Source organism: Erithacus rubecula, assembly GCF_903797595.1.
Source record: "Erithacus rubecula genome assembly, chromosome: 3".
Taxonomy (NCBI): domain Eukaryota; kingdom Metazoa; phylum Chordata; class Aves; order Passeriformes; family Muscicapidae; genus Erithacus; species Erithacus rubecula.
This window is the reverse complement of record NC_136689.1, coordinates 5,556,682-5,580,815: the sequence shown is the minus strand read 5'-3', so window position 1 is coordinate 5,580,815 and position 24,134 is coordinate 5,556,682. Positions and strand designations below refer to the sequence as shown.

Here is a 24,134-nt window from a genome sequence, read left to right as displayed (position 1 = left end):
ATCTTGTTTTAAGCTGTTTGTATAGTTAATGAGGTAATCTTTGTGAATAATTTGGGATATTTAAAGCTCCTCAGCTCATGTAGCATAATGGTGAAATCAAATCAAGCCTCACATCTCCTGAGTAAATGAGTTTAGTCTTACTACCCAGCACAAAAACAGCTATTCTTTAACTGTGCACATGTGAGGCAGTGGAGATACCCATCACCTGAGCCCTCTCAATTCACTGCTGATCTGTAATGCAGAGGACATATAAAAAAATCCTTACAGATGTCCTTGTTTTTTTGTTTTTTTGTTTTTTTTATGGAAGTTTTCTTCTGTTTTTTTCTCTATGGCTGTAAAATGTGGCTTAAAAGAATACAGTTCTTGACCTCTAAAATAATAGAGGGTCATATTCCAGCATTTGATGCTGTGATGTATATTAATGTTGTGTTTCCTCTTATGTTTGCATTGAATTTTTAATTTCTAGGTATTAATATTCATGCATATGTGCAAAACAGATAGATGTGTTTGTTACTCAATGTGAATAACTGAAGAAAGACCCCAAGCTAAAATGCTGCTATTTACTAGCCTGTTTCCAGATCTAATCTGAGGGTATTCCTGTGAGGTTCTCAACAACCTCAATGAAAAAAGTGCATTAAATTTTTTAAAAATATTCATTTGTACCTTAACTGCTCAGAAATTATTCTTGTAGCTGCTCTAGGGTTTTTCAGTTCTATGTTACAAAACATTGTCATATATTGCACAATTGCATTCCATTTTTTGAGGTTTTTTCCCTCTCTTTCTTTCTTTTCTTAGGGGCCCATTTCCCCATATTACAGTCAACGTTATGGGTTTAGCCCAGACTGTAAAGTAGTGGCATTTACAGGAGACAATCCAGGTGAGATGATTAACTGTGCAAGATTCAGTGGATATGATTATGTATGTACTGAAATTCTAAATCTATCTTACTGGTGCTCAGATGCTGCCTGTAAAATGAAAGAATATTGTTTTTCAATTATCAAGCATTAGTTCCTCTTTCCAACACCCTTCCATCCCCAATTTTCTGAGACAGAGATATCTTGGGTAGGCTGTGTATGACAAATTAATTCTATTTTGCCAAGTAATCAGAGGTGAATTCATTTTCCTCTTGATAACTTCAGTTTTTTGTTTGCCTGCATTTGAGAAACTATCCCTACTATGAGCTGCTAACATTTTAGCTTAGAAAATATGAATTTTAAAAATGCTCCTGTATCTTTCCAAGCAAAAAGGTGGAGATGGACCTTGTTGCCTTTCTCTAAGAGTTAGAACTGTCCCTTTGTCAGACTGATAGATCTCAGTACAAGGAAAGGTGTTAATTTAGGGTCAGTTTTTTGAACCCTGGAGATTTTCAGTGTAGAGCAAATGTTTGTTTCTCAAGACTGTGGAAATAAAATATTTGCCATATTACAGTAGCTCATGAATGTTTGAATCAGGATAGAAGCTTCATCATGATATATTTTACATTCTTATTCTGGGAGTTGGATAAACTCTGTTTCCCAAAAGTCCAATTTTTTCTTCTAGAGACCCAAATTCAGTGCAATCCAGTAAATGTGATTAATCTGATGGAAGTGGGAATGTTCTTCCTTTAAAGTGTGTTGTTAATTAAGGGTCCACTGTATATAAAACCTGAATACATAAGCCATTAGAAAATTCATGCTGTTCTGTAGTGTTTTGTCTTGAGCATTTTGATTTCATTGAAAGTCACTCCCTCACCCAAAAGCTTTGCCCATCTTTTATGGCCCAAGGCCATCAGGAGCATATTTGCCATTGATATTGTACCTTGGGATGGTGTTTATAATGTCCTCTGATATCTCAGACAACAGGCTGTAATTGAGTCAAAGACTTACCTCTGTACCTGCTATTCTTTTTGCTTTCAGCATCACTGGCAGGGATGAGACTTCAAGAAGGAGACATTGCAGTAAGTCAAAACACTCTCCTGAAAACTGCCCGTGTCCTTGGGTGCTTGAAATACTTGAAATGTAAATAGCTGCAGGTTGCCAGTTAAATATACCTGCTAGTGTTGATTTGCTGCTTATTGGATTTATGTTTGTTCTATTTCTATCAATCTGCCTGAAAGATTTTAAGTAAACTCTTGTGACTATTTTTAACTGATACTCCTAAGTCTCCATCTAGTATGTATTTCACTGGCATGACAGCCTAAGTCAGAGCTAGCTTCAACACGAATCCAATTGACTTAATGTGTAATTTAAAAACAATTAGTGGTAGTAACAAATGGTTTTAATTTAATTTCTGTATTGCTTTCTATGCACATTGTGATAAGGCTTCAATTATTTTTTTCCCTCTCCAGATTAGCCTTGGCACAAGTGACACATTGTTCCTGTGGATCCAAGAGCCAACTCCTGCCTTAGAAGGTCATATCCTCTGCAATCCTGTTGATTCTCAAACATATATGGCACTTTTATGGTAATATCATTTATTTTTTTTTTACATTTGGGATCGATAACATATATTTTGCTCTCTGTTAGTGCTTTTTTATTTCTTTTGTGAAATGAAAATGAATAGAACATTCAGCATTCTCCATGGTATGTGACAATCTACTGCTGAAACATTTCCATCAACGTTATAGCATTCCTATTGTTTAATTTGAGGAACTGAAACTGCAGAGTTGTGGAGGATAAATTCTCATGGCAATAAAAGCTGAAATTATTTCAGTGTACAGATAGAGCCAGTTCACTGTGTATCTCAGGTAATACATTTAATGTACAGGAATAACAAATCTGCTGAGATAGAATGTGAACTGTGTGAAGCCTGGCCAGGCTGGGTGACTTCTGAGCATTATGGAGTAGGTGGAGGTTCCCTTTCCAGAGAGGAGCATAATCAGTGCTGTTCAAGGATGTGTTAGGGCTTGAGGAAAATACTGAGATCTCAAGAAACCCAGCTGAGATGTTCATCCTCATGGCAGCTTTTGGCTGCTGTGATTTGGGAGTTGTTTGGTCCCTTGCTAGACAAGTAGGTGGAAAGGTGGTCTGGAGCTGTTTGCTCTCACTGAACCATTGTATTCTGGATTAAAATTTCCAATCCAGGTCAAAGTGTTTTGGGAAATATTTGCAAGCAATATGCAGACAAATTGTGTTGAAATCCCCTGGATTGTAGATGCTTGGAACTCAAGAGCTTCAGCAAAGCTCAGGTCTGCCCTGGAGCTGCAGTGTTGAATCCCATTTGTACAGTATAGCTGACAGTGGGAACAGTGTTCATGGACTTCAAAAACATGGTGTTAATTGCAAGTTACTGAGTTCTGTTTTGTTATTTCCCAGCAGGTTCTGTTTTGTTTTGTGTGGTTTCTTGTTTGTTTGCTTTGTTTTTAATTTACATTTGAATTTTTCTTCTACCCAATGTTTTCTTTACTTTTGCTGTGTAAAAGAGCTGTATCAACAACCTGTTCATAATAGGAAAGCAGATACCAAGGCATTTTTCTGAATAAATGTTTCACTGCTGCTCTTTCACTGCAGCTTAGCATGTGGTGGCCTTGGCAGTGCTGAACTAATCCTTCCTGTTCCTCCTGTGTAGTCATTTCTGAGCTGACACTGCCCCTTTGGCATCAAGGCCTCTTTATTTCTAGAATATTAGAGTTAATAGGGGACTCTCAGTAGAAAAAGAATGCCTGAGCTACCAGACAGGATATTTGTATAGAAAACTCAAATAACTTCAGCTGGTGCTGCTGAGCCAGTTCAGTGATTTCCTTGCCCTCATTTTTGATATTTCTGTGCCTCTCCTGCTGAGTTGCTCTGATAACTCTGGGCTGGAGAGTGTTCAAGCTGCTTTCCCCTGGATATGAGTCCAGTGCTGCAGTATTTGGCAAGAGTGTGATATTCACAAAGGTGACAGCATGAAGTGTTTGAAGACCATAAAAGAGGAAGGGATGCATATTTTACTGCATGGTTTGTTTACTGGCTGTGGTGCTTTCCTTTGCCAGATCCTGGCACAGAGTTAAACCTCATCATAAGTCCTTTTGGACCCAAGCTTGTTCCATACATGTACCTTGCTCTAAAATCATAAATGCAATGCAGAGACACTCCTGCTGCTCCTTGCAGAGTCATTTCAGAGTGAGTGGTGGCAGGACACTTCTCTGAGGAGATGTCTCAGCTGTTCAGAGCTAGCCTGGGTTTGCCATGGCCTGCCAGCCTGGTCTGGCCTCTCTCTGGAGAGATGTACACCCCCATCTCCACTGTGCTCCCCAGAACCTCCTGTAAAAGCTGTTTGCTCTTATCTTGTTCTTCTCTATCTCATTCCATAATCAAGTCATTATATCTTTTAACTTGCCCAGCTTTATTCAGCTGATAAACTAAACAGCAACATCAAGTAAAGTAAAAAAATACTTTAAAAATCTAGAGCTAAATGTTTTGGAAAATGCCCAAGGTTGTGTTTGTGTGTTTCAGCTTTAAGAATGGCTCTCTGATGAGAGAGAGGATCAGAGATGACTGTGCTTCAGGCTCCTGGGAGGAATTCTCCAAAGCCTTATCATCAACTGCTGCTGGAAACAATGGAAACTTGGGTATGAATTTTAGTGGGGCTGGGACTTTGAGGGTTTGCTTAGACACACACTGCAGTAGGTGTTGTACCTGTTTTTTACTTGGGTCATCATAAAGGCCAAGAATTAAGTTAACTAGAGCAAGAAAAATTCCTGATGTGTACTTGGAAATGCTCTGTTGACAGCCTAAGTGTCATCACAGTGTTTTCCTTCCATATTCACTGACCAAGAAAATCGTATTTATGGATCTCCTTTGGCTATTGGAAAGGTGTTAGTAATATCTTAGCTGTAGAATGTTAAAAATTAGTAATTTCTGAAGGAATTGTTCATTAAAGTTTATTTCTTTTTCTGAAGACTCAAACCAAGTGAATTAAGTAGCTCTATATTATTTCTTCCTCAGTCATTACTCTAGAATCTTGTTCATGCATGTGTACAAAGCAATGATGTCAAGGGATGCCCAGATTTCCTGTGTTTTCCCCAATCTGTCACAGAATCATTTCATCCCTGTTTTTCCCCCATGCTATGGTTAGTGAATGAAATGTAACAAAATTATGATGATGGAAATATTTAAAACTATTAAACCCATGGATTTGATGTGTTACATTATTTTCTTTCCCACAGTTTAACATTTTTGTGAGTCTAATATGTAGCTCTGAAATAAGCTGTTGAAAAGTGAGCACATGTCTAATCAAGATTAAAATGGACCAGTTGCAGAGCAGGGTTTGAAATCATCACCATCATCTCAGGTGTGAGTTGATAATGGGTAAAATTAATGTAAAAATTATAGGCAGCAAAATTTTTAAATGTAGATATTTAAGCTATAGAAGACTTAATTCCTTAGCAAAGTGAATTTAAGATAGAGCCTCTTGACACTGTGAGATTAGATTTTTCATTTTTAGAAGCTCTGTTATGTTGTCTGTCAAATCCAGTCTCTGTGGGGTATTAAAATCACTGGGAATCTCTTTTCACTACAAGACAAATCAATTCTAGTGTTTCTGAAAATGGGAAGAAATTATTCTAAAACCCCAAAGTCAGCCAGTTTAGACAATATTAAAAAAATTGGAAGTTGATGGAAAATATTGTTACTGAACCAGGACAGTGCCTTAAAGTTTTAAAGTTTGTGTTATAGTATATTCACTTGAATATCTCACTCCTCTATAAAATGGGTGTTTCATGGAAGTCATTCTCAATAATCTATATACTAGAATTACCTCTGTGTATATCTGTAAAAATGCAGTAATCTCCATAATTTGAGTGCCTGGGGGAAGCAAAGCACAGGCATAGCTGGTTAAACATCTCCTCTTTTATTCCTTGCTCCCTGTTGTGTGAGGAGGTGCCTCTGCAGAGGTTTGGAGGTCAGAGTTGGAATTTTGGGATGTGCTTCCCCTGACAGGGCCTGCAGATCTGTGACACACAGAGTTGCTTTCTGCCAACTTTGCAGAATGTTGAACCAGCAAGGTTATGTGTGCTTAAGCACTCTGTTATTTTATTTTATTTTATTTTATTTTATTTTATTTTATTTTATTTTATTTTATTTTATTTTATTTTATTTTATTTTATTTTATTTTATTTTATTTTATTTTATTTTATTTTATTTTATTTTATTTTATTTTATTTTCCCACTAATCACAGGTCTGTTAGGGCAGCACAGTTTTGTTCCAAGGTTAAAACCTCAGAAACTCTCCACAGTTTCTTAGGTATTCTGTTCAGTTTTTCTGTCCTCATTTTTTTTTCTGGTCTCCTTTCCTGAGTATCTTTTCTACCAGTCCAAAGAAATCTTTGTCTAGCTGTCTGCAAAGCATTACAGCATTTCCTCAGATCTCATCAAAACTATTCAGAGACCAGCTCTGCCTCGTGACTTAAAATATCTGATATTCTCTAATAAGCTCACAAAATCTAATCCAGGGTATGAAATGTTCCAATATTCCTGTACTCTTCTTACCAACTTGCCATTTTTTGTGTGTTTTTCTTCTTTCACACTTGCATATGAACTACTCAAACTATTTCTAGTATGTGTTATGTATTATCTGTGTTACTTGCAAATATGTGTGTTGTTGTGGCTGTATCCTCTTTTGTAGGCTTGGTGTTTACTACATTGTTTGGCATATTTAAGATCCACATTTTGTAAACAGAGAATCATAGAATTATAGAACATCCTGAGTTGGAAGGGACCCACTGGGATCATTAAAGTCCAACTCCTGGCTCTGCACAGGAGAGCCCCAAGAATCCCACCACATGGCTCAGAACATTAAGAAGTTGATGTGTGGACTGAAATTAGTAAAGAAACAGGCTGTGTGGTGACTCTTATGTCCAAATACATGATAAATATCTATTATCATTTTAGCTTTTTATCATTTTATCATAAGATTCCAGATTTGGTCCTGGGAGCAAAGGTGATGACCATCTTCTAATGTTCCTTGATGCAGGTTTCTATTTTGATGTGATGGAAATTACTCCTGAAGCAGTTGGGATTCACAGATTCAACAGAGACAACCAAAAGGTAGTAATAATCTGATTAATGTCTCAAACTTTGTATGAGTGTTGTCAAGGCTTCAAATCTTCGCCATTATATATATATATATATTTTTTTTTTCCTGTCTGAAATATTTGCTTTCCAGTTTCATTTATTGGTGCAAGTCCCTGGGATGATTTTTGTAAGGAAGTATTTGGTCTGTAGCTTGAGAGCATCTACAGACCAGTGTCTGAACTAGAACTTATATGGTATTTTTTTAATGATATACTTTCTTTATTGGAAAATGTGGATTTACTGAAGCCAACACTATCTTTGAGACAGAATTAACTTTAAGCTTACTGAGAACTTACTACATGTGCATGACTTAGTCCCTGTTTTTAAAGTTTTAGACACATAGATAAGGGTGTGTTGAAACTTTGGGCTGTAATATTTTGTCTATATACGTGTGAGCTAAAGATCTCATTGTGCTGTCCTGCATCACTTGGAGGAACATACAAGCCACAGAGTGGTGTGTAAGTAAGCACAGGCTCAAGCCCAAGTGGAATGCAATAGAAATGGAGTTATGGGAAGTTCTTTGCATCTGTTTTTTTGTTTTTTTTTTTTTGAGGAATGGGTGCTGTTTAAGTGCCTGGCTTTCTGGGTGGTGCTGGAGCTCAGGAGATGTCTTTGATCAATCAAGACTCCCAGTCAATTAGACCTCACATAGGTGAACAGAGATTGATGCTATCTGGTGTTTGCAGTGCAACTCTACTCTCTTAAGTGTTGGCTGCTAAATGAATGCTTAATCACTTCTAGCTGTTAACACAGATGTAGGCACTTAGTGCAGTGCATGGAGAAACTCAACTTCATGGGAAGGATTCCCTCTATTTTTTTGCAGTTTAATGTTCTCCTGCTTCTGTTGCCTGTCTCATCAATGAAAGGACAGAAAAATTTTATAGATAGAAACTAAATAAATTAATGAAAAGATTACATGGTTTCACTTTTGGGCGGACAGAAACAGATTTAAACTTCTGTGACATTGCTTAATTCATCTGAATTTTATATAATTGCTTTAATTTTATATTTTTGAGGTATTGATGCCGAAACAGCTCTTGGTGATGGGAAATACTTTGGGAAAAGTTTGCAACTTGCCCTAAACTTCTTTCCATTGTGCATCAACTTCAAGTTTGATGTGTTTTCCAACAGCATTGAGGATATGGGTTGTGTTCTCTGTCACGAGCCTTTGGGTCCATCTTGTGTGTGTGAGTGAAAAGCTGAGCCTAGGTCAGAGCAGACCTCAGGGTGAAGGCAAAGATAATCAGCTATAAACCTGCCTTTGCTTTTAAGCACTCTGCAGCTTGGCATTGTGTGCTGTGTGTTAATTCATTCCCTCTTTGGTACAGGTTTCAGGATTTCCAAAGGAAGTTGAAATCCGAGCATTGGTTGAAGGGCAGTTCATGGCCAAGAGGATTCATGCTGAAAAGCTGGGATATAAAGTCTGTAAGTATGAGAACCAATGGCACTAGAGGCAGTAATGTCAGTGCTGTGATCCCTGTCCTGCCTGATGGATACAGAAACTGGTTTGAATTCTGAATTTGAGTATTGATGGTGTTGGGTGCATGTTTTTGCAGATGTTAACATTAGAAGGACCAAGGAGGTTTAACTTTAAGAAGACTTCTTTTTCAAGTGTTCTTGCTGTTTCGCTGTTTCTGAGCTGCACTGTCCATTTTAAAATAAGAGTTTGGCCTTTGATAGCTTAAGTGAAAAGACCAACCTTCTGCCTGAAGCACAAGACTGTAACTCAGAAAATCTGAAATCCATGTTCAGTTCTTGGGTCTGCCATAAGCTTATCACATACCTCTTTATTTCATATTTCTGTTAATAGGGCAAAAGCCCTTTCTCTGTCTTGTGATTTAGGAAGCCAGAGATCTTCCTAGAATTTATGATATGAGTAGGTTTTAGCACACTAGAACAGCAAAACCAGCTTTTATTTTACCTAGAGAAGTGGGTTCAGATCACTACTAGGTGTATAATTCTACAAAAATAATAAAGGCAAGCCTGTAAGATTTTTATTGATGTTTTCTGTCAGTGTATCAGCCAGTGGTATCTTAATACTGAATTAACTCATCTGGAGGATTTTTAATAAATATTTTATTTTTAAAAAATCGTATTATTTTTATTTACATCCTTACCTTCTCCTTCACAAGTCATTGCTTGATTCTTACCCAAGGCTTTTATCAATAATCATAAAGAAAGACTATTTGTGTTGTTTATTTTTAAGAGAGAACTCCAGGAACTGAAAGTTGAGCAAATGCAGAGATTCTGGAACAAATCACAAGGCATGACAGCACCACCTCATAAATTTATGCTGTAAAGGTTTTTGTGTTATATATTTTCTTATATAGTTGAAACTGTATTTATTTGTGGAGGTTATTTATGGAGACAGGCAGAGTTTCAAATAGACTGTTTAAAATACCTGTTTATCCTTCATTCCTAGATTCTGCTGCCCCAAAATCTTGGCTTATATGGCCTATAAAGCTCATGGCTGAGAACACTTCTGCACTCTGTAAATGTCAGGGGTTAGACAAGCACCAGAGTGTGAGAAGAACTATTTGAGGTATCACACAATCCTGACACAGGAACAAATGGGGATAAATTATCTGCAAGTAGACTTAGGCTGAGTAGGACAGCCAAAAATCCAAATAGTTTTAGGATATGGCTTAATAAGTTTTAAGGATTCTTCATTAGTACTTTTTTAAATGCTGTAGATGCCTACAATGAAAAGGAGACAGGTGGGATTGGATTATATTCCTAAGGATTCCTTGGAATATTATATACTTTTGTTTTGCTACATCCCTGGGGCCTTTTAGCTATTTGGTAACTTAACAGATGAGTTGCTTTAAAAAAGAACTGTACATAGAGTAGGCTGTGTGCATCTCCCACTTCTCCTCAGTGGTATTATTTAAATGTCATACTCTGTTGTTTGTGTAGTGATGGCAGGCTCACATCTGCATTTGTTGTGTGGCAGCTCTGAAAACAGGGTGTGTTCTCAATGTGTTTCAGGGCACAAATGAGCATTGTGGGAATTACTCCAGCATTGCCAGACTTTCTCTTGTTTAATAGCTGCTGTTTCTCAGGCTGCTTTTATCCCCCCCTCCTTTTAATGTGATTTAAAAGCTTATTTATTTTTTGGATTAAATATGCAGTCAGGACCCTTGTGTTTATTCAATTCCTTTCAGGCCTTGCCTACATGGGGGATTTACTTTGATATTTCCAGGAATCAAGCTGTTTTACATTCAGAAATATAATCACAGCAGGGTAAATCTTGGCTTTTTTTTTTTTTTTTTTTTTTTTTTTTTTTTTTTTGGTTGCTGTTATTTGTACCAATGGAAGAATATAGTAAGAAGTGCTTAAAAGATCTGGAAGGTTCTATGATGACACTTATTAAATCCATGTGTAAGAGAAATGTGTGTGACATGGTCAGTCACAACAAATGCCTTGCTGGGGTGCCCTGAGGTTTGTGTGGTGCTGTCACAGTGGTGCATATGAGTCAGAAACCTGGCTAAGAATTTCCCTAGCTCTGGAACCAAGGTGCTGGAAATGATTTTGGCAGCTGTGAACCTGCCTCTCTGTTCTTGGGCCAAATGCAGTTTGGATGGCTGTAATCAGAAAAGCAACAGCGTACGTGAGAGAGAATTCTGTTAAAATAAACAAATAAAAACCTGCCATATAGAGTGCTTGGTTATGCACTGTGAACATAACAAACATTAGATAATCCCTCAGAATTAGCTTCCAGTTAATGAATATATTATCTTGCAAGGGGCAGTATTTTGAATCCTCAGACTAGCTGGTGCTGTGGGAAAGAGTGTGATGATGCTGCAAGAGCTTTTTATTTGATCCCAGCTGAATGTGTCCAGCACATTATAGATCTGATATAAATTACAAAAAAATAGTTTAAAATGCCCCTTAAAACAAGTCCTCAGGTGCTGTTTGTGTTGCCTGTGACAGGAGCTCAGATTTCAGTGCAGCCTTGGTGCCAGTAGAGGGCAGGGGATTCTCTCTCATGAATTTTGTCTCTGAGGCTGGGACGTGTCAGCCTTGCTCTGAAAATGGCACACAGTCACCAGATGATCCTTAGGAGAAAGGTTAACCCCTATATTAATTGTGATTTAAGGGCTTTCAAAGTGTGTGTCACTCTGTTCTAATTGCTCTAATCTTTCTCAATCAGGTTTCAGAGGAAATCATTCAGTAACACCCTGTATCCTGTTTTGCTTATGTGCTTAAGGGGTGGACTGAGTGTTGAATCCAGAAACAAACAAGTGAAGTTTGGTCTCTCCCTGTTGTTTACATCCTCCCATTCAGAGATTTATGAAGATAAGGTGAAGGTTTTCTGTTCTGCCTTTATTTTCCTGAATTTTGATTGTATCATAAACACCTATTTTTTCACTTCCTTTTACTGCTTGCAGCCATCCCCCTTGGAAAGCCAAGCTCACAACTGGAGTTCAGAGGCTGGACTTGGAGCCATTCTTGCTGCATGGTTAGGGGCTTTCTAAGTCAAAACCATGGTAACTTTGTGGAGAAAGGACAGTGTCTGCAGCTCAGTGACACAGGTGATGACAGCAGTAAAGCTGTCAGTGCTACAGACTCATCTGTTAGTAACACACTTCAATAATCTTGATGATCACTTCAGAGTTGCTTCTCCTCCTGACCAAGCAATCCTAAAGTTCATCCTAAATTTGACACTGATTGGAGAATGTCCTTGCTTCAACCTAGTGAAGTTGTCCTGGTGAAGACACAAAAAACTGATTAATTTTGGGAACAAAATCTACCCCCCACCTTAGTTATAGGTGAAGTCAGTATGCCATGATCTATGTTACATATGCTGAAGGAAAATAGCACACAAGTAGGGGTTCTGTGTTGGTCACACATGTAGTCAATAGATATTTAAATTACATTCTGCTCTAGATGCAGGAACCTTCATGTCAATGGTAATCTGAGCCCTGAGTCAATACATGTTGGGTCAGGTATGTCAAGTAACCTTTTGTGGGACTGCAGCAGCAATTGGTAAATCCTGCCATGTAGGAAGGCTGATTATCTGGGGTGGGCTCTGTGTTGAGGCTGGGCTGTGTTTGGACAGGGCTTTCTGTCTTCTTGTTTTTGTGCCTACCAGTGAGTTCATTGTGCTCCAATTGCCCAGTGTGCTGTTCTGTCACCTTTATACCTTCAGGAATCTGATTCTGCCACCTAACTGTCATCAGAAGGGGCTGACAGCAGGTGGATAGGAGGTGCCACATTTTACAAGTGCAGGCTTTGTCCATAAAATCCAGTGTCTGTGACTATTGTGTAATTTATAGCTTCTTACATACATAAATCCATCACTCACAAATAATGTTGGTGCCTTGAATTCTTGGGACTGTATTGGTGCTTAAGTGCTACCTGGGGTGACACTGACATGCCTGGGGCTTTGCACTGCTCTAAGAATGAGCTGATTTTTTTCAGTGGGGTGCATTCTTGGAAAAAAATAGTCCTGCAGTGCTAAGCAGAAAAGAGGAATGTCAGAGCATGCTGGGCCTGATTTCTCAATGATTAGAGGGGGAACTTACATTTCTGAAGAACTCTTCTTAAGATTAAATGGGGGCAAACTCCAAGGTGACAAAATTTCTTTTTCTTCAGATGGTGTTTTCTTCTGATGCTCTTCTCAGCAGGCAGTAGCAGTAACATGTGGCCTTTTGTCTGCAGTGAAGACAGTCTGATGGAGTCAGGGATGCTCAGAAAAGAGACCTCTGATATCACCACATCCAACATTTGACCTAGCACCACCATGCCAAGACATGCCATGCAATGCCACACCCATGTGTTTTTTGAACACTTCCAGGGGTAGTGACTCCACCACCTGCCTGGGGAGTTTGTTCCAAGCTATCAGTTAGTCCAACATGGAGCAGTTGTGTTTCATTGCTCCTGTTGTCACGTGGAGGCACAGAAACCCCAAGGTGAGATGTGAGGCTGCTATTCCACAACAAAGTGCTGGGTTCATTGGAGGATGGAGTGGCTTCCCTGCTGAGCAGGGCTGGATGCCACTGCTCCTCAGGATGCTCCAGGGATGCCTTTGTGTCTGGCTGTGAGAGATTTCCCTGCTGGTGGTTGTCCTTGACTGTCTGGCATTTGTAACTCTGCTCTCCAAAACTCTTGTGAATTATTGGGAACGTGGGGATACTTGTTCTGTCAGCCTTTGCCTGCACTGCTGAGTGTGTGTTTACTCCAGTTGTAGCAGTGTTTTGGCTGAAATAAGGAACACTGGGACTGAGGCCATTTTGTAGTTGCATACAGATTAAATTGATGTTGATGCCCTGCGGGATTTAAATTTCTTAGAGAAATCAATACTAAAATGTTGTGTTGGCTTTGTGCTTTGTCTCTTGCTGTTTGCTGCTGAGAGTGCTGATGGTGTTTCAGCAGCATGAGGGTGCTGGCTTTGTTAGGGGCCTTTTGCTTCAGCAAGCCAGTTTAAAAATTATTAGAGGATGGTGACAGGTTGAAGTTTTCTTTTTGAAACAATAGTGAATAGCAATAACAGCCAGACTGAAACATGTGGAACAGAGATGGGGCAGAGTTGCTGCTTGGCATGCAGTACAAACAGACCTCACAAATGCCTTGCCAGTGCATCTTAAACCTTTATTTTTGAGAAAGGAGTGTTGGCACAAGAAGTACTTTGAAATTCATCAGAGGCAGGATCTTTCTCCCAGATGAGCCAGTCATTCTGCTGCAGAGGATATTTGTATTTTCTGATGAAACTTCTGGCTGATAAGAGTGCCAGTGTGAGATGGGCAATAGCTTGCCAAAAACTTGACTCTATCCCCTTTTATTTTTCACAGAGCATCAGACTTTTATCACGTAGCTGAGCCTTCAAGGCACGATCAAGCAAGGCTTGGTTTTAAGCCAGTGATCTGGAAAGGTTGGTTAGCTCATTACCAATTCCCTGACCAAGTATTTCACAAAAAATGGCTTTTTATTATTACTTGGCTCAGGAGAGTAAAGTATTAGTTTAACTAATTTTTTAAGGGGTTAGATAAAATGTCTCTGAAGGAAATGACCTCATGTGCTATAAGGAAGCTGCTTACGTGCTCTAGAATTTTTCATGCAGTGGCTATTGTCTTGCTTTTATTTTGCTTTATTGTTGTCATACATATACAGGAAACACAATGAAGACAGAAAATCTGAAGAGTTAATAAAAAGATTGGAAAGGGTACCATCTGTCTTTCTTTCCTGACACAATGATAAAATGTTGTCATTGTTTGAACAATTGCTTTTAATGTTTGGTCAGCAAAAGACCAAGTATGTAAATGGTTCAATTCCTGTGCCCTGATGTTAGGAAAGATTGTTTATGGCTCTGTCAGTGGATGTACTGTTCAGGCAGTACTCAGAAAAATAGTCCAGCTGTCAGTTTGCTGGGTTTGGTAGAGTTTTGTGGAGCTCTGGAAGCTGGGGACCTGGAGATCACCTGGGTTATCTACTAAATCTCCTTTTATTGCTTGTTTTTTGAGACTGATCTGCAGTTTTAAATCCAATTAGATTAGCAAGGGAATGACATGACTGCAGTCTATAAGTACCTTCTTGGGGAATGGAAACTTGATAGTATAGGACTCTTGAGCCTTACAGACAGAAACATTATGGTTCAATAACTGGAAGCTGAAAGCAGGCAAACCTCAAATGACAAGGAAGGTGCAGATTTTTAACAGAAACTGAAATCAACCTGCAGCAATTGACAGTGAATTCTTTAGCACTGGCAGTTTTCAGAACAAGGTGTTTTTTCTTCCCCTCCCTAAAACTAGGTGCTCTGGTCTAAAGAGATCATTTATGTTACAGAAGAGTGAGTTTAAAAGAGGAGAGTTGTCCATTCCCTCTTGCACACGTGGGACTCTATAAGAAATGCCATGGCTAGGAAGTTCATCTGATTCACAGCTACATAACATTCTGTGTTGTAATCATTTATTCCCATAACAGCTCCTGGTATCACTGTAAATGAAGCCCTGTTTTCACAATCATTCTGCTTGCAAAATACTGAATTTACTTTAGTTGACACTTAGTGAAATGCTACATTTTTATTACTTTAAAATATTTTTCTTGGTTTGTTCTTCTGTTTTCATTTTTGTTGTTCAAATGTGACAGTCCTGTTAGTGAACTCTAATCAGTTTTCCCAAGGCTTCTCTAGTCCTTCCAATGTTTTTCCTTTCTTTTTTTTTTTTTTTTTTTTTTTTTCTGGCTTAAGGTTATTCAGCTTCTTTTACACATCTCAGGTTGTGCATCACTCCTGAGCACTGAGTGTCTCAATGCTTTCAGCTGCATCAACCCACACTTGAGTTTTTAAGTGTTAACAGGGATCCCTCCTAGACAAGTCATCCTTTCCCTGCCTTCTCTATTTGCCTGCACTACAGTGATTTTTAGCTATGATTGTTTGCTGCATGAAATTAGGCAAGGCAATTTTCCCTTACTTAAAAAGACATTATTGCCTAAATGTTAAAAACAATTTTGGATATCTAAAGCTTTATTTCCATCCAAGACTTCGATTTCCAGAAGACAGCTACTCAGTGCTTACCCAAATTATTTCAAGGAAAAAAAAAAATAGCCAACCACCTCCCACATTCCTTGTTTAAGTAAGACCCAAGTAAAGTTCACACAGTTGTGGACAAGAGTTATTTTGCTTTCTACTTGCATAACTTCAATTCTTGTCAGACATAAGAAATTAATTAGGGAAACCTTTTTTTTTCTTATTTTTGGCCTGTGGTTTTCAAGAACACACATGAAGGGTTTTCTTTAAACTGTAATGTTATTTAATCTGTTTGTAGTGTATCTAACTAGCACTAGCACAGGTGTGTGTGGGGCATGTAAAATGACAGGTCTCAGCCCCCAAGCTTTCACAACCTCAGTTTAGTCCAAGTGTAAAAGGTGGCACAAGGTGGAAAGTGACAAAAAACAACCTTCAAGTGCAGTGTGTACTTCTCCAGGGGTAAAAACAAAACAAAAACTTCTGCACTTGGAGGCTGGAATTCAGGGTCAGTGATAGGACTGACTCAAGGAGGAAAATTGGGTGTGTGGAAGAGTGAGATTGGACCATCCACAGAATTAGGGCCCTTGATGACATGGTGGGGGACATGAAATTCCTGATCCCAACTTCTGGATATAATTTTCTCTTTGATGTTCAAAAGGCTGGACTTGACAGTGTCTTGCAGTGACCTCCAGCTCGTCAGTGTTATAACTTTCCTAGCTGGAAAATCCAAAGAATGGATAAAAGGACACAAAGAAAGTTTGCTTGAATCTGAAATTGTCTCTTTCTGACTGCAGTTAGAGTGATTGTACAGCATCAGACAAAGTAAAACTAAACTCAGGAGTACCTGCTGAGCACTGTACATCAATTACTACTCAAGTAGAAAGTGAGTTTAAAAACAGCCACTTCTCTACCACTTCTGCTGGTTTTAAAGTATTTGTGTTCCATTTGACAATATCTGAAGATTAATAAGAAATGTCAAGAAATCTCTGAAAGCTGGAAATTTGAAATTAAAAATAGAAGTATGTATATACATACAAGCAAAGGGTGGATTTGTGATGGTTTTATTTTTCATAGTGTCTCAAAGTGAATTAGTTCTTTAGAGGATACTTCTAATGCAGATAACTGCCCTTACCAGGATTTATCTGAAATGTTCCTAAAGTGTGCCTTAGCACTTAATGTTTCACCTCTAGTTGTGCCTATTTCCGTGGATTCTTCTGCAATGCATATTTATTAGACATTTTCAGAAGTTCTATGGATGAAAGTTCAATTACCTCCTGGTTGTAGAAATCAGCTGCATCTTTCTCAAATATAAATCTTTTCTATTTCCACTTTTGCAGTAACACAAATGAACTGACTTGTAAACACCTTCAGGTTCTGAAGTTGGTAGCCAAAGTTCCAGTGTGCTTGTCTATCTTGCCAAGGTGCTCCATCATTCAGCAGCTTCCCTCAGGGATTTCTTGTGTTTTATTTTAATCAGTTTAGTATCACTTTTGCTGCATTTCAAATAAGGGTTTTGTTGGTAGGGGGCTTTGTATCCTGGAGGTATCCAGGTCCAGGTTCTCCTCAGTGCATCCCTGGCCTCTTTCTTTGTGTTTTGGGTCACTCAGCTCATCTTCCCTCTCCATTGCCAATATGTTAATGAGCAGGATAGATGCCAGAATTTATCTGCATATAGCCATTTTCTTGGTGGCCAGCTTAAAACACACAGAAATGTGTATTTTATCCTGTGTGGCAGAAGCCTTGTGAGTAGCACTGGAATGAAAGTGGTCACAGTGCCAGAGGGATTTTGAAGAATATTTTCAAAAACATCCATTCTCTTCACTTAAGGTGCTCTTGATATTTTCTTTTTTTTCCCCCTGTGTTTATTCTGGTCAAAAATGAACTTTCTGTTATTTTGAAGTAGCTCTAATTATAATGGCAATACAAATGTAGAAGTGAAGAGCTGCTTGACTAATCTCTTCAAATTAAGTGCACTTCTAGTTAAATGACTTAAGGTTACCTGTGAATGAACAGCTTTGCTGCAGAGAAAGTGATACAAAGCTCATATTGGGCACTTAATTTTGTGAACACAAAGGCCTGGTACCCACTGAAATGAAAGTGAACATCTGAAACCATTGTTTTTAAGTATGGCGCATTAGAATAAGAAATTGCTGGCGTATCTATTTGAAAATGTGGAACTCTGTTTATAAGTAAACTGCAAGTAATATCTCCTTTAATAATCATGTGCATCTGATGCTTTGGAGCAATGCCACAAAAATATGAAAAAAGTGATCTAATGGATGATGTGTACCTAAGAGCTTCACATAAAAGGCTCAAAGAGCAATTACCTAAGTTGAATGCAGTGTTTTAAAAACAGCTTCATCCATTTTCCTGCCCTTTTTTGTGCTTTTGCTCTAAATAACTCTAATGTATATTAATTAATTGCTTGAAATAATACCAATAAATCTAACAAGGTTTGTCTAAAGCTTCACTGCACAGAGGAAACTTCATGTTTGTTTCAGTGATGAGAGAAAAAAATCATTTACTGAAAATATTAAGAAAGCTAATATTAATTTAGATGGAACTTAATGAAATCTTTAATGGCTTTTTAAAATTATTTTCCTTACATTGTAATTTGAATTAAATCATTACTATTGTTAAATTAGTTAAACACTAAATTAAGAAATGCAAATGAAGTGAGCCCAAAATCCAATGTGGTTATTGTTTTTATTGATATATGTAGGCTAGTGGTGCGGAGCAAATTCCAATTATATCTGATCTGTTATTTGCAGTACAAGTTCCTGACTCTTCATTAAGTGTAATACATTAGATTAAATGCTTTGTTCAATAAGAGCTTGGAAAATACCAGTATTACAATAAACCTCTAGCTGCTCTTGCCTCTTTGTTTGGGCTGTTAGCACTGTGTATAATGCAAGCTTCAAGGATTAAAGTTGGAAAATGCTGCCCAGCTGTGATCATCAGAGGAAGATAAATTCAGGTAGAACAGTCACAGGAGGCCCAGGAGTGAGGGAGACTTGCTGAAGGCAACTCCATTACATACATGAGTTCACCTGAATAAATGTTCAGTGGCTTCTGTTTTGCTAACTTTAGATACTGGTAGCTGGCGAGGAAAATGCTTGTTTCACATGATATATCTCTCTCTATGATTAAAACATCCAAAATAAATGAAGCGTGCCTCCACGTATCAGGACTGGATTGATCCAAGTTGTTCTTTATCCTTGGGTTTGTATTTTATAGTTTTTGTGTTTATAAAACACTAACTGGAATCAGTAGAAATCCAGGGAGGAAAGAGGAAAATGTGTGTGCCATTTTGGGATTGCCTGCTCTGTGCCCAGCCAAGCTACTCTCCTGTGTAAGAGCTCATTTTTCATTTTTAAACTGTTGTTTTCCTCAGGAGCTGTTCAGGAAGGTGCAGTGGAGCACAACAGCTGCCAAACCTCCCTGTGGCTGCCCTGTGACAGTCCCATGCAGAAAGAGGACACCAGAACCAGGGGTAGGTCTGGCTGCATGGCTGGGCAAGCCAGGCACACAGCCAGGCTGGGACCAACATTCCTGGGCTGTGCCAGACTGGTGCCTGTGCCTCTGCTTCCATCCTGGTGCTGCATGGCTCTGGATCAGCTCTGGGGCTTCTCAGTGTTTGAGCTGCTAGAGCAATCATTATTACACACTGTGCAAGAACTTGCCTGTCTTGTTGAGCCTCCATGCAGAAGTGTTCTAAGCTTGTCAGTATAGTGATAAAAAGTACTTTCAGCTCAGGGTGCTCCTCAATTCAATTTTTTCTGGTGGTATCAAGGTGTGTGCCCAGCCCAAGTGGAGGAGCTGCCTCTACTCTGGCTGCTCTGCATTGACAGCAGGGTGTAGAGACAAAAACATGAGACCTCATCCCTGTTTTTCAGCCTTCTGGAAAGCACTGTTGCATTTGGGAATCCATGCAGGCAGGATGCTGGCAGAGCAGTGGTGACAGCTGATGTTTGCAGCAGTTGCTCTGGTTTCACTGCACATAGATCTCTTATTTTATTTTTTTTTTTCCCTCCCAGTGTATGATATGAGGTAAGCAGTGCAAGTAGCTCCATAATCATGAGAGTACAACTGATTGAGCTTCAGTCTGTGGTTAACCTTTTCCTGGCAGAATAACTGTTGGAATTTATGTGGTAGAGGCTTGTGAGGTGGCTGCTGCTCTATTTTAGCCTAATGTGGTGGGCATGGCTAGTGGAACCTTGTTGGCTTTGGGAAGTGGGGCTCCAATGCTGGCATTTAGTTGTTTGCAATGCTCATGTCTACACCAGGAGCATGTGGCAGAGTAGGACAAGGCATTGAGCACTGAGCATGTTTTGTGAGCTCAAACCTTCCTCCCAGTTACCAGAGAAATTTTTGCCCATTGTACTTCAAGTACTGGAACCCAATCCTTTTCCCATACTCTTTGCCTTCCTCCTCTTGTTTCAGTTTCTTGGAATTCTGAATCATCCTGCATCCAGAGCCAGTCAAAATGGTTCTGTGAAGACACTGAAAGACAGCATAATGTTTTATTACTGGAAAGAATTAAAAATCCCCTGTTTTCTGCATCATGGTGAGGACCCTGAGGATATTTTCCTTATTGCTTTGTTTCATGTATTTGAATGCTCAATAACTCCTACCATACAATTAGCAAAATGCTTCCCTTTCTTGGGGAAAAAACTCCAATGCTCCTCATTGTACAAATCCTTGGAGTGTGGCTTCAGGATGAGCCTCTGAAATGCTTTTTTCTGTCAGTGTAGTCTATTCATCCCACTCCATTCCCATGATCATCCCTGATCTGTGCTGGGAATAGAAATGAGACATTCTGGCTGAAAAGCCTCAGGATTCTATGCTGGTTTTGTTGCTGAGGGTGGTGGCACCAAGTGAGGGTCTCCTCACAGTGATGGTGTGTAGAGAGAAGTTTCTGGGTTGGAGACAGAGATCTTTACCTTCCAGGAGATATCTTGTGGTTTTTGAGGCTGACACTGCTTGGCCTATTCTTCTTGAAGATATTTTGAATACACTTTTACATAGATGTCTTCAGCTACTTCTTCCAGGCTTTGGGGTCTTTTGCCACACAGCTGTGAGAGGATAACTAGACTTCCAGAATGATCCTCTGGCCTTCTAAGACCATGTTGCAATGGCATCATCGTGTACTTGAGCTGAATTGGATGGTGTGGCACCAGCAACCTGCAAAGGAGGAGGATCTCAGCCCCCAGGCAGAGCAATCAGTGGTTATTTTCAATGCATACTGTTAAATGGGAATCAGTTATGGAGAAGCCCTGGAAGCACTGGCAGAGACCAGCCTGGTTGGTGTTGACCTTTAAGTTCTGACCATGCTGCACAACAGGAGCTGGTGCTGCCTCCTCCTGCAAAGCAGCATCAATGAAAGCACTGGGTTATGAATAGTGCAGCTGCTATGAATAGTGAGGATAAATAGTGCTGGATTAGAATATAAATCTTAATCAGGATTAAGCCTCAGCAAATATGTATCTATGAAGCAGAACGTGCTGTATGAATAGGAACAAGGTAGATAATCAGATTCTGTAAGTTCAGAGACAGCTCTGCTTCAGTCTGTAGATGGCTGTGCCCTTTTACACTCCAAGGAGCATCCTTCTTGCACTGGATGGGAGGATTTTCTTTGAAATCAAATCTCTTCACAGAATGACAGAACTGTTTGGGTTGGAAGGGACCTCTGGAGATCATCCAGTCCAACTCCCCTGCCAAGGCAGGGTCACCTGGAGCAGGTGACACAGGACTGTGTCCAGGTGGGTTGGGAATGTCTCCAGGGAGACTCCACGACCTCCCTGGGCAGCTGTTCCAGTGCTCTGCTCTGTTTGTTGGCCCACAGCTGAAAAAAAACTTGCTGCAGCATTTGTGAAGGATTCACTCACCCCATCTGAAATTCTATCAGGTCTGAAATGAAATGTGAGCAAGAGGAAGAACCATGTAGCAGTAGAGGCTCATTTGTTTTCACATGAATACATTAGAGCAAAATCTCACTTTCATGAATCAGCATTTCCTTTGTCAATAGCTTTCAATATTAAACAGTAAGGTGACACCAGAATTACATTGGAGGAAAGGTAAATTAAACTGCAACAAAAGATTCTAGAGGGTAAATTGACACTTCAGGTCTTGATTTAGGTTCAGCTACAGAACAGGAAGGGAATAAGTGTTCCCTCCCTGCCATGTTTCAAATTCTTTGGGGCTGAGATAAAAAGGACATTTCCAGATCTTTAGTGGATACCAGCTCATCCAAATCCCACACTGTATTGAGAAATTATTCTGTTATTCCCTTCCATGTTCTCTGAAAATTATAACACTCTCTGTTTGCCAAGATCTGGAGCATATAGTGGTGCACATCCTTCTTTGCCTTGAAAGAAAATAGCTGATGTTTTAATATCTTCATGTGCTGAAATGTCATATTCTTCTGCTGAAGTGCACTGTTTCCTCCTCTTCTTCTTGCCAAATCCATTTTGTGTTTCTACACATTAACCTCTTCCTGACCTGGTGCTGCTCATGCATGAAATGCCCAAGTGCTTCTAGGTTGCAAACACAGCAGTTATCTGATGTGTTAGTCTTGACAATGATGCAAAGGAAATGCCCAGGTGTATGAATGTTACCAATAATTTTAGTAAACAGTCCCTGGAAGCTATTTAGGGATGTGTATTTTCTGTGAAAAGGTAGTCTTTAAATCTTCTGGAACTGTTTTTAAAATTACACAGGTCCTGCTATTCTGATCTTAGTGGCAGGAAATTATTTTACCTTGAGAAACATTTGGTTGATACCCATAGGTATCTAGAGGTTTACATAAATACAAATACATTAATTTCTTGACTTGTCAGTGTAGTGGCAGCTTCTAAATTGTGTGAGTCTCTTGTATTCTTTCATTTGCCATTGCAAGTTCAGGTGGCTACTCCCAGATGTTTTCAAAGTTTACAGAAAATGTAGAAAGAAAGTAAAACCAAGTGGGAACACACTTTCTGCAGGATTGTTGGTGGAAATTCAGCTGCTTCTTTACTTGCAGAGTAGATTCTGTGGAACCAACAGCAGTGAAAGCTTCCCTACCCTTCAATTGCAGCTGTGACTTAAGGAAGCACCTTTAGAAAAAATGTGCATACTTTTATAAAAATGGGCTTTGTCTCTAGTCTGACCAATGTTTTTGTTTTCACTGTGATTTAAATATAGACACTGTAATCTCATTCTTGGTGATGCTAATGATGCCACTTGTGTTTAAGCATGTTCTGAAGCAGTTTCCTAAGTTCCAAACTTTAGTTTTTTACTTCCTCCTGAAAGCTACTGAGAATACTGAATTGTGTCATTTGTGAGCCAGTGTGTGCTTAGCAATTCCTGGCAGAAATCCCTCAAACAGGGATGTGAGTGTCTCAGAACAGAGAAGTTTCAGCAGTGAGACCCCCAGTGTGTCAGTCACTGAGTATAAACATTGAGAAGGGTCTTGTGAAATAATGAGAAAAGGCCAAAGAGGTGAGCTGTGCACCACCCTTCATCCAGCGTACACCTAATCCTGTCTTACACATTCAGCTCTATCTCCAGGCTTATCCTCTGCTCTGATGATGAGAAGCTCATGCTTGTGACTTGAATAAATCATGTAAGTTGCATGTTAAACAGAGGAATGGTCCATTGGGAGCCTCATCAAATTCAACAAGGAAAAATGTCAAGTCTTGCACCTGGGACACGTTGAGTCCCTGCCTTGATAAGAATCTGGGGGAAAGCTCAGCTGTGGGAGGTCTAGCAAAAAATGGGCCAGCAGTGTGTTCTTGCAGCAAGGGAGGCTGAGAATGTGCAGGCTGTACCAACAGAAGCACAGCCAGGCAGCCGAGGGAGGAGAATTATTGTCCTTTATTGAGCAGATGCCATCCCGAGTGCTGTGCCTGCTTTGGGGCCCCATAATAGGAAATTTATTGACAAACTGGACCAAGAGCAGTGGGGAGCCACCAAAATGCCTTGGGCTGGAGGATCTGTTCTGGGCAGAGAGGCTGGAAGAACTGGGCTTGCTCAGCCTGAAGAGCAGGAGGCTTCAGGGAGGTCTAATGACAGCTTGTGGAGGTGCTCATGTCTGAGGTACACAGCAGAAAAAGGTGAGACAGCATCCATAAATTGAGAGACGAGAGTTCCTAATGGGATATATAAAAAAGGATCACAGGGAGGAGTATAAATATAAAACATTTTATTAGTGAACTCTTGGTAACTGAAGGTCTGAGCCTTGTCTGGGAAATATAACACGACAAGGTTAATTTTGTGTTGTCCACCTTCTGAATAAAGCTGGTGTAGTGACCTAGTTCTGTCACTCTGCAGCCATGAGCCAGTTGGATCCCTCAGCTGCCACCCCATCTTGTTTTGCCTTCTTTGGACAGATAGAGCTAATTACAGTAGGTACTCCCTCCAAAATTTTTATGGATTAATTTACAGCTTGATGAACAGAGCCAGTGATGGAGATGCAACCAAGGAATTGAGGGGTGCTCTGACCTTGTCACTCACAAGGATGTGGAGGCATAATGCTCTTTTCCCAGATGGCTCTTGAGTTTTACAGAAAGTCAGTGACAAGTTTAATTATTTCTGACAAACAGAATTCTTTCTCTTCTATCTGCATTGTGTTACACCCTTCATGTGGAAGAAGG

The 24,134-nt window shown here is 39.5% G+C and overlaps 1 protein-coding gene across 2 annotated transcripts in view; it reads left to right on the top strand.

Annotated features, from left to right (window-relative positions):
• XYLB (xylulokinase) overlaps positions 1-24,134 on the top strand; it is an 80,186-nt gene that overhangs the window by 17,830 nt on the left and 38,222 nt on the right. For both annotated transcript variants that reach the window (XM_079302142.1, XM_079302141.1), the window contains 6 exons: positions 796-877; positions 1,896-1,936; positions 2,327-2,442; positions 4,416-4,531; positions 6,934-7,007; positions 8,363-8,459. In XM_079302142.1, coding sequence (XP_079158268.1) covers positions 796-877; positions 1,896-1,936; positions 2,327-2,442; positions 4,416-4,531; positions 6,934-7,007; positions 8,363-8,459 — 526 coding nt within the window. The remainder of the gene's footprint in view (positions 1-795; positions 878-1,895; positions 1,937-2,326; positions 2,443-4,415; positions 4,532-6,933; positions 7,008-8,362; positions 8,460-24,134) is intronic.